This window comes from Zootoca vivipara, chromosome 2, assembly GCF_965207765.1.
Source record: "Zootoca vivipara chromosome 2, rZooViv2.hap1.1, whole genome shotgun sequence".
NCBI classification, from domain to species: Eukaryota; Metazoa; Chordata; class Lepidosauria; order Squamata; family Lacertidae; genus Zootoca; species Zootoca vivipara.
Window position 1 is genome coordinate 36,296,386 of NC_142584.1, and position 11,044 is coordinate 36,307,429.

Genomic DNA, 11,044 nt, shown 5'->3' on the forward strand with positions numbered 1-11,044 from the left:
ATGAAGTTCAATGGAGCTTGCTTCCAAGAGATTGTGCTGCCTGAACCTATAGAATTGTCCATAAGGGTTGTCCTCCACATTTTCTTGTTTGGATGCTTTTATTTGCTTTGACAGTCTGCCCTCCCCCCAACCCCCCCCCCACATATTGCCATATTAATTTGAATCATTCTTGTGCTGTGCCTTTTTCTTTTGGTTTCCAATTTCATGCAACGGGACTTCTGAGCAGAAATGTATAGGATTGTGCAGTGTGTTCTTGCACCAGGGTTGGGGAACCTGTGCTCTGCCAGGTATAGCTGGACTCGTATCTCCCTTCATCCCTGACCATTGCCCCATTGCTGGGGCTGATGGGAGCTGGAGTTCAGCAAAATCCGGAAAGCCACAGAGTTTCCCATCACTGTCTTCCAGAATTCTTTCTCATGCCTCCCAAGCCACATTCCAGCTTCAGAAAAGCCTCTCGGTCTGTATACATTACACAGAGTTAAGCTGAGAGAAGGAATGAGTAATAATGCCAGGTATTTCCTGAACTACGCACCATCCCTTCTGGTTAGGGCCTCCCCCTTCCTTTTGAAAATGAGAAAGATAACTAGCCACTTGTGGATTGGTGCTTATCCGCAGCAATCTCAACAGAGAAGAGGCCGAACACGGCAGCAGCTTGTTTTATTGGATGCCAAGCTGCGTAATTTAATTCAAGCTTATGGAAGGTGACAGGAAAGAGTTAATATCCTGAGGCACTGAGGAGTGTTCAGGTGTGACTGTTCTTTCATATCTGGACTGCGTGCAGCTACAGTGCAAACACCTTAGAAGGCAGCAGCTGTCGGAGTTGGAGAAGCAGCTCTGTTCAGGAAATATTATAAAATGGCTGACTCTGAATCCAGCTGTCCCAAAGAACTGCCTCGAGAACCGACACTTGAAGACTCCAACCATGTGGCAAATGGGTCACAGATCTGCGAGGAAGAGTGTGAGAGCGTTGGACTGAAAAATGAAGCAGACCCTCTGTCATCGGATCCAGAAAGAGGAGGACACACTCCCAGCAATGGAGTAGGCCTGGGAGAGAATGTGACTGAAAATGGATCCAAAGAGGAGCCACCACCAAGCAAGATTGGGGAAGGGGACGCGGTAGAGGGAGAAGAGGTCCTCTGTGACTTCTGCTTGGCTGAGAAGGTGCTGGCAGTGAAGTCCTGCTTGACCTGCATGGTAAACTATTGCCAGGATCACTTGAAGCCTCACTTGGAGAACGCCAAACTCCAGACCCATAAGCTTATGGATCCAATGAAGGACATTGACATGCAGAGCTGCGAAGTCCACAAGAGGCACCTTGGTTGGTTCTGCCATACTGACCTTGTGTGTGTCTGTGAGGAGTGCCTTGCAGATGGACACCAGGGGCACAAGGCTGTCACCTGTGGGGTAGCCAGGAAAGAAAAGGAGGTAAACTGTAGCTTTCTGAGCACTGTCAATGTTCAGGGGGAATGTCATGGCATAGTGGCTTGCTAGGAAATATGGGGGCTAGAGGGTTCTCTCATTCACACGCACACAGCCTTTTTACATGTGCATGGCTGGCCCAGAGTGCTGCCAAGGGATTCCTGCTTGATATCATGTTAAGATTGTGTAGAATTGCAAACTTACTAGAGAACAGGCTTCACTGAATGCAGCGGAGCTTGCTGCTGAGTAAACATGCTAGGGTTTTGCTGCCAATGTCGGATGCCTGGGGTTTCATGGTTATGTAGCTTGACATATTATGAAACCCAGGAGGCCATCCCACAGAAGGGATCACAGTTCAGGGGAAATCTGACAAAAGTTGGATGGACAAAAATGGGGTGTGCCTGCTTTCTGTTAGAAAAGGGTGGTATTGCCAAGTGTTATCTACACACGGGGCCTGCTTGCAATTATCCCAAGCCCAGGGCAACTGGGGAGTTTGCTATATTACTAAGGACTGAACTGGTTGTTTCACCACTGGCAGCACATGCAGAATTTGGCCCAGATCAGCTTTTGGCCCTTGGATGCAGATGCTGGGAAGCTGTGACCGAGTGTCCAATGCTGATCCATGCCTGTATTTCTGGCAGTTTAGATGACTGGCTCTGTGGCTCAGCCCTTGGCTTTATGTCTTGACTCTCAGTGAGGACTGAGACAAAAATGTAGCTGCCACAGGACAAGAGAATCAGTAGTTCAGTAGGCATAATTCCTACGGCTAGAAGCTCAAGGTAGAAATTGACCTGGAAAGATCCTCAGCTGCAGTGAGAGGTTCTAATAAACGACACCATCATGGGACCAATAGCTATTGAAGTTAAGATTCATTCACTCAAAGAGATAGTTAGCATTGTTGTTGCAATTGTGCGCATGGTAGGTCTTGCACTTGAACTCTACTTGCACCCAGTGGTATATGGTTCAAGGAACCACTGCAAGAAGGACTTTTTCAGTGGTGTCACCCTAGTTACAGAACTCCTGTCCAGTTGAGATCAAATGGTCTCCCACACTATCTTGACTCAGGCAGCAGCTTAGAAATTTACTCTCATGGGGCACTGGAGCAGTGGAGCATAATTACAGTGCCCCCGTTGATATGATTTGTGTTATAATATCCAATGTAGCGTATTGGATATTGCAAGGTATTCTGAACTGAGGTTTTAAAATGCTGGTTTTAATGTCGTCCTTTTATGATTGTTGGCTATGTGGGAGGAAGGGCAGAATATAAGAAATAATGTAATAATTACTTCCTCCTTTCCACCTTCCCTTTCTATCACAAAGGGACTCATATCACCCATCCCTCCCCAGTAGTTATGCAAGGGTGGGTGTTATTTAAACCACTGAATATGAACACCCATTTCACCCAGTGTTAAAAATAAGCCGCTGCATCTTTCATTCAGATGTTTAGGCAAAAACAAGCATGGACTTTACATGGTCCTTGTAAAATATTTAGCTTAAAAGTAAACAGACCTACAGCAATAATCTCAAAGGAGTTCCCGGTGGTCTTAATGCTGTTTTCTTGAATTGGGGTGCAGTTTTGGGCAAACAAGTACGATGGAGTTCTGATTTCCTCCCATTTGGATGATTGTTTCCATGTCCCAGATTCTGCATTGAAACTTTCCCACCCTGAGGCTTTTATAATGTAGCAATAATTCCAGAAATTGCTGTGAATCATAGTTTGGGTGAAAGAGGCACTATGAAATAGCCGCTATGACTACCTGTGTAGAAGGTGTGAGCTTTTGGCTTTTTCTGTCTATTCCTGTCTTCCGGGATATAACTATTATTTAATGTTTTGTATTTAATACCAAAGGGATTTGTTAATCTGTCCCCCTGAAGAATGCAAATTTAGATGAACTGAAGGTGTGGTACAGGAATGACATGGGGATGCCGCCAAGTGTTTAGCACCCCCAAAATGCACCTGCATGCAGTATTAAATGCATGTGGACATGCTCTTAGTCACAAGTAGATCCTCCCCCACCTTAAAGGCCCAGAGGAACCAAATAATGTAGTATATTTCAGGAACATGTTGCTTTTGAAAGCAAAACTGGCTAATGTTGTTCCTGCCACATCTTGCCTCAGCTGAAGTTTCTGAATACAGTGGAACCTCGGTTTATGAACACCTCGGTTTACAAATTTTCTGTTTACGAACGCCGCGGACCCATCTGGAACGGATTAATTCACTTTCCATTACTTTCAGTGGGAAAGTTCGCTTCAGTTTATGAACGCTTCAGTTTATGAACAGACTTCCAGAACCAATTACACCCATGCTTCGGGTTAAGTACGCTTCAGGTTGAGTCCTCCGTGGACCCGTCTGGAACGGATTAATCCACTTTCCATTACTTTCAATGGGAAAGTTCGCTTCAGTTTATGAACGCTTCAGTTTAAGTACTCCGCGGACCATCTGGAACAGATTAATCCACTTTCCATTACTTTCAATGGGAAAGTTCGCTTCAGCTTATGAACGCTTCAGTTTATGAACAGACTTCCAGAACCAATTGTGTTCATGTGTTCATGTGGAGCACATTGCAGGCATCTCATCTAGATGTGATCAAAACATGTGTGACAGTATTGATCTGATTTCTCCAGGAAAGGGCACAACTGGCACACTGGTCAAAGCTGTGCAAAAGCACTGCTGACACCTGACAATCCCATGGCAAAGTTGGGTTCCAAGAGTACCCCAAACTGCAAACCTTGTCCTTGAAGGGCAGTGCATCCTCATCCGGTACATCTGATGGGCTAAGCTTTCCTACTGACCAAAAGCACCTCTATCTGTCTAGGTTTGTTAGCCCATGATTGAACATTTAATGTAATGTGCACTTTGGCCCTTAGCGGATACAAATCCCAGCTTGATTGCTTTTAAGGGGAAATGGATATTTCCATGGCCTTTAAAAACTGTTGTTGAGTTGCCTCTTTCAATAACCTCTGATTTTATCTACCCACAGTACGAACTTATTCAGCTCGAAGCAGGCTATGACTGGAAACTGAAGTCAGCAGAAAATGCAATTGATAAGCTGCAGAGAAATTCAGAGTCTATAGTGGTAAGATTTTCACTAGGCCACTTCTTTCTTTGAAGCTAAGTTCCCTTTCAGGTTGGTCTCAAATTAGCTGTATTGTACTGTATTAAGAAAGCCATTCTTCCCATAGCCCTCTTTTTGTTATAAGCAGGCTGTATCTTTGTAGACTTTGCTAACTGACTGTAACCCCACAAAACAATCTGGACCAGGGCTGGCTCCAGGTTTGGAAAGGTCCTGGGCAAAATGTCCTCTGGTGGACCCCTCAGGCACAGGTAGTGTTAGCAACAGCAGCAATTTCTCATAATGTCCTGGAACAACCTGGTGCCCTACAGATGTTGTTGGACACCAACTCCCATCCCAGCATGGCCAGTGGTCAGGGATGATTGGAATTGGAGCCCAAAACATTTAGAGGGCACTGGCTTGGGGAAGGATGCCCTGGAGCATCTGATGTCGTAACTCTCTGGGAAATCCAAATGATGGCTTTCAGATGTAGCTTCATGATGTGAAGGACCATGGAAGTGGCCCTAGGATGCCGAGTGCTGATGCTGACCATTGTCATCATGGAAAAACAGGGACTAGAGTTTGCGGTTTAGCATCTTGTTTTTTGATTCTTCTCAAAGTATAGCCACAAAACCTGTGACCCATCAGATAAACTCTTCCTTAGTTATTGTATCTCTCTACAACACTCACAAGTTTGTAAACCAGTTTTGTATATCATTTCATTTCTTATGTCAGCGTGTGTATGTGTGTGTGTGTGTGTGTGTGTGTGTGTGTAATATATATATAAATACCATTTTTTTTAAACCCACCCTTCCATCACAAACCTACTCCTGGGTCAGTGATCCTATGGACCCAAAACACTTCTTACCTTGTCTGGATTGTTACTCACATGTGCCAAATTTGATGGCCAGGGTGGCAGGGGAGTGGCAGGCTCAATCCCTATGTGGGTTTCTGTTGTGAAAACAAAAGCTTGATGATATCATCCAGCAGATGAGTCACATTTCCACATGGCTGGTAGATTCCCACAGGGTTGGTCTTCCTTAAAATAATAGAGGAGTGACTAATGCAATTCATTTTCACTTATTGGAAAGCTTCTTATACTGCACAACACTTCTGCCAGCCTGGTAGTTGCCTGAGGAATGTAAAATATTCTGTGGGTTGCTCCTCCATCTTGAAGGTTTATCTCGGGGGTTGGGCACGTACGGCCGTTCAGATGTTCTTGGACTCCAGCTACCATCATCCATAATCATTGATCATGTTGGCAGGGGATGATGGGAGTTAGAGTCCAACACCATCTGACAATCCGTATGTTTGCCACCCCTGATGTAGATGATTCTGTCTCCATGTTGACCAGGTATGGCACACTCCTTGTGCCAAGTAGTTGAATGACAGCTATTGACAGGCTGGTCTTGTCAGGAGTTGGCTGTCTACTAGAGGAAGGGGATATTCTCTGTCTCTGTTGCTCATTTATTTTCACAGTGCCTTCTGTTTCCTCTCCTTCAACAGCTTTCTTTTGCCCTCACATCTCATATTAATATGGGCACATTTATCAATCAATTTATTATATTTATATCCAACCTTTGCTCCAAAGACCTCAAGGTGGTACACATGGTTCTCTCTCCCTTTCTTATTTTATATTTGCAATAACTCTCTAAGGTAGGTTAGACAGTGACTGGCCCAAGGCCACTCAGGGACATTCTTAGCTGAATGGAGATTTGATTGCTGAACTTCCTGAACTTGTTCTGACACTTTAACCACCACACCACACTGGACCTCTAACCACTGCACTATGTTACTTTTCCAACAACAAAGATGGTGATTTCCTCCCCCTGCAGAGTTCCGTATCTGAAGTGAAAGCCTTGGTTGAAGAGAAGTTTGAGGAGCTGCTCCAAGCAGTGAAGAAGACTCAGTCTGTTGTGCTAGCTTTCCTAGAGGAGAAGGAGCGTGGTGCCGTTAATCATGCTAATGGGATAAAGATCCACCTTGAGAACAAGCGGGTGGTGATGGAGGAATGCAAGAGCAGGCTGGAGAAGATGGCCACACACACAAATGACATCATCTTTCTGAAGGTACCTTAAGTGGCAAAGAGGCAAACAGTCAATTGGTGTTGCTGACTTAAAATGGTCAAAGGTTTGGGTTAAAGGGTAAAGGGACCCCTGACCGTTAGGTCCAGTCGCGGATGACTCTGGGGTTGTGGCGCTCATCTCACTTTACTGGTCGAGGGAGCCGGCGTACAGCTTCCAGGTCATGTGGCCAGCATGACAAAGCCGCTTCTGGCAAACCAGAGCAGCACATGGAAATGCCGTTTACTTACCCACTGTAGCGGTACCTATTTATCTACTTGCACTTTGACATGCGAAATGCAACCCTGTCTCGTTGCATTTCTTTCTGTAAGCTGTGCATGCTCCTGTGTGTTTGCGTGATCCAAGATGCTCAACCAGGCCTGTGGCCCCTCTAGTCCAGCATCCTGTTCTCACAGTGGCCAACCAGATGCCTTTGGGAAGCCCACAAGCAGGACCCAAGTGCACCCCCACTTGTAATTCCCAGCAAGTGATATACAGAGACATACTAGGTTTGACAGTGCAGGTAGAACATTGACATTCAGTGGCAAGTGGCCATGGATAGCTGTATCCTCCACGAAATTGCCCTGTCCTCCTTTAAAGCAATCCAGGTTGTTTTAAAACACTGTCTCCTGTGTGAGCAAGTTCCGCCATTAAACTATGTGTTGTGTACGTGTTTGTGAGACCAGCTGCTGCTCTATGGGCAGCTAATGTGTGCAATTGAGTGAGCAGAAGCTGCTGGTGAGAGAAGCTGCTCCTGCGCATGTACTTCATTTCTTCAGCCTCTTGGCTCAAACTCCTCTTGTACCATGAGATTGGGGACCTGTCTGACTTTCCAGAAGCAGCAGCAGCTAAGCCTGAGACCAGGAGGCCTGAATCAGCCGGGGAGCTATCCAGCCAAAGAGGCAAGAATGAAACTGCTGCCCCAGCAGCCATCAGGCAATGACTGAGTAGGTTTGTGGTTGGTTCTGATGCCCCACTCTTTCCTGGAGTACCTGCAGGGCCCTGATCTGGAGCAGTTGTTGCTTCCTGCTCCCCCTCCCAAGCAAGATTGGGAGATGAGATGGGTCTTGGCCTGCCAAACAGGGGCTGTGTCTCTGGACCTGGGATTTGGCCACTTTGAGTTTATTTGGAAAAGAAAAGTGGAGATAAATATTAATAACAATGATGGTCAAGAAACAGGAAGGTTATTAGGCTGCGATAACTTGAACCAATCATGTGCACAGTGGTGGAGGGACCCTCTCCGGCACCCGGGGCGGCACAGCCCATATAGACTGCGCATGTGTGGCATCCCGCGCGTGCGCACTCCGTACAGAATGTCGCACATGTGCAGTCTGCACGGGCTGCCACTTGCATGGCGACTGTACGGGCTGCTGCAGGAGTGGCATCCCGTACGGAGTGCGCATGTGCGGCAGCCCGTACGGACGCTGTGCAAATGGCATCCCATACGGACTGTGCATGCGCTGCAGCCCCGTATGGTCACCGTGAGAGAGGCAGCCTGTATGGATGCCCGTATGGATGGCGTGCGAGAGCAGCAGCCCATACGGACTGTGCACGCCCTCGGCTGTTCTGCAGTTGGGGCGAGGCAGGGGCCATCTTGTCACCCCTCCCAGAGTGGCACCCGGGGCGGCCCGGCCCCTCCGCCCCCACTTCCTACACCCCTGCATGTGCAATATGTGTGCATCCTTTTCTGTAGCAACCACAGAAGAGCAGTTAGTTGTAGGGAGTGAGGCCAGGCTGAGCAGTGCATATCCCTCTTTAACAGCACCTCCCTGTTTAGCACATTGAAAAGGAAGGATAAGCTCAGCCCAGCCCAGCTGTGACTCCCCTGAAAAGCAATCCAGTTAGGCTTAAAAACAACTCCTATAGTTGTTTTAAAAATATTAATTGTTGTGTGAGGTTTGTGTGTGAGAGAGAGTGACCGGGGAGGAGGGGAGAATCAAACACCCAGAGTGGAAATGGTGAACCCTTGGCTTCTCACCTGTGTCTGACCCACAACAAAACAGCCCCTGCACTGCAACTAGTCTTTTAAAACACCAATCGATGCAGGGTTTGTTTTGTTTTGCCTAACTGCTGTGTGGGGAGGTGGGATGGCATTGAGGTTAGGAGTCTATATGTTGGCTGGAGAGGCCCTACCAGTATTTATGTATGTATGTGGATATTTATTTACAGGAATACTGTGAATTCAAGAAGAGCGAAGGAGACGACACGTTGCCCAGTGTCTACATTGGCCTAAAAGACAAATTGTCAGGGATCCGAAGGGTGGTCACAGAGTCCACAGAACATATTTTACAACTTTTACAAACTTCCTATAAGGACAAGTTGCAGGAGTTTGCTAAAGATGGTGAGTGCCTATCTAACATTCCACTCATCCATTCCAACAACCATTTCCTCTGTTGTTCCTGCAACTAAGCTGTTGTGTTCCTTTTCTTTTTGCAGAGGATGCCGGCATCAAGACAATGGTGTCCGCCATGATCCCATTCAAGCACCGCATAACAGCCCCAGAACCTAAAAGCAGGAGTGACTTCTTGAAATGTAAGGCATAATTATACACATGACTGTACCTTTAAGATGAATGGACTCTGAAGAGCAAGCCTGTCAGTTTGTTGAGCAGAGTTTTGAGTAGAGCGAGCAGAGGGGGAACAGCGAGAGGAAAACTGTGGTTTTAAACTAATACGATGTATTTCTTCTTCCTCCAAAGATATTTGCCCATTGACGTTTGACCCGGTTACTGCTCATCGCTATTTGAGGCTCCTGGAAGACAACCACAAAGTCACCAACACCACACCGTGGGAGCACCCGTACCCGGATCACCCAGAGAGATTTCAGCACTGGCGCCAGGTGCTGTCGGGCAAAAGCTTATACATCAGCCGCTACTACTTTGAGGTTGAGATATTTGGGGCTGGGGTTTACATTGGCATGACGAACAAGAGCATTGACCGGAAAGGGTCAGAAAGCAACAGCTGCATCTCGGGGAATGACTTCTCCTGGTGTGTTAAGTGGAATGGGAAGGAGTTCTCCGCTTGGCATAGTGATGTGGAGACACCATTGAAAGTCCAGGGATTTAGCAGGATAGGAGTTTACCTGGATTACCCCAGGGGCACCCTCTCCTTTTACGGCATTGCTTCGGATGTCATGACTCTCTTGCATAAGTTCGAGTGCAAGTTTACTGAACCTCTCTACCCAGCCTTCTGGCTATCCAAGAAGGAAAACAGTGTGCAGATTGTCAAGTTGTGGGATGAGGCTGCGGCCACCCTAGTACCTCTTCCTGGCCACTTGGGAGAAGCAGCTTCTTCCAGCACAGCCTTGGCACCTGAGAGCGAAGCAGAGGCAAGCACAAAAACATCAGAGTCGGGACGCAGCCATTGATTAAGTGATGTGATCATGGGCAATCCTTCTTACTGCAAGTGTGCCACTGAATTAATTAAAAGGTAAAGGCAGACATGATGGCCTCTAAGGGGAAAAAATAATAATCAAAGATCTGTATTAGGGTTGCCAGACTCAATGGAGGACAGGACTTCTGTGCCTTTAATTGCCCTGCTCTCTTTTGAGTCTGGAAACCTTAAAGAGAAACCAGCAGACCCTTTGCTTGGCAATTAAACAAAGGCTCTGCTGGCTTCTCTTTAAGGTTTCCAGACTCAAAAGAGAGCAGGGCAATTAAAGTCCTGTCCTCTATTGAGTCTGGCAACCCTAATCTGTATTAGGGCAATACTTTTATCTGGCCAACAAACACATCACAAAATTGGGTGAGCTGAATTGTTCGTTGCATGTTTACCTTTTTGGTTGCCTGCTAGCCCACTAAATATCTTCTCCAAATTGAGAAATTGCTGGGGGAAAGGGAATCTCCAAGGTCACGCTGCTTACTTTGTAGGGAACTGATGCACCTTTAAAGACTGGCAGTGGCTGCGTCAGTGTTCACCTGCTCCCTGATCCTCAACTGATACATTTGTAAAGAAGCATTTTAAAAAAAATAGCAACAGCAACACTGCAAGTCTCCAGTTCTCTTGTCATGTGGCCTGGATGAGCAGTACCACAGCATTACAGCTGTTCAGTTTCTGAAAACCACTGTTCTTTCTTAGCAAAGGAAATTGCAAACATTTATCATTTACTGCATTATCTTGGCAGGTTGAATAAACTTTGGTTTATTATTTATCACATTTTATTATGTTTTTATTCTTTGCTTTGATATGGTATCAGTATTTGTTTTCTGCTTTACACTGTCTGGAAAAATCTGTAGTTTGGATTTTCTAAACGAATAACATGAGTGAAATGTGGCTGGATAACCAAGGACCAGGTGAAATTGTCCCAGGGCCTAGACCTCGTTTGTGGGCCACCTGTTGCCCATTCCTGGCCTATAGCAAAGCAGATCATCATTGATTGATTGATTGATTTTTAAAATACTAGGTGCTCGCAAAAATCAAATGAGCAGGGCCCCGACCCATAGGTTCACAATATGTGGCATGTACAAAGACTGTTGATTAAGGACAGGGGTCATGCAAACTTGGGTGTGGA

General features: G+C 46.3%; 1 protein-coding gene across 1 annotated transcript; it reads left to right on the forward strand.

Annotated features, from left to right (window-relative positions):
• The first annotated feature begins 561 nt into the window (after positions 1-561).
• Positions 562-10,689, forward strand: TRIM16 (tripartite motif containing 16). Its single transcript, XM_035104663.3, has 6 exons — positions 562-1,425; positions 4,401-4,496; positions 6,308-6,541; positions 8,705-8,876; positions 8,972-9,067; positions 9,234-10,689. The coding sequence occupies exons 1-6, from the start codon at positions 856-858 to the stop codon at positions 9,899-9,901; spliced, it is 1,836 nt and encodes a 611-aa protein (XP_034960554.2). The 5' UTR covers positions 562-855; the 3' UTR covers positions 9,902-10,689.
• Positions 10,690-11,044: the final 355 nt, after the last annotated feature.

Bases quoted from the DNA above. Each gene is read 5' to 3' on its own strand.
- TRIM16 (XM_035104663.3), top strand. From the start codon at position 856: ATGGCTGACTCTGAATCCAGCTGTCCCAAAGAACTGCCTCGAGAACCG. The intron at 6,542-8,704 runs GTACCTTAAGTG...ATTTATTTACAG, and splicing joins ATGACATCATCTTTCTGAAG to GAATACTGTGAATTCAAGAA. The intron at 8,877-8,971 runs GTGAGTGCCTAT...TTCTTTTTGCAG, and splicing joins GCAGGAGTTTGCTAAAGATG to AGGATGCCGGCATCAAGACA.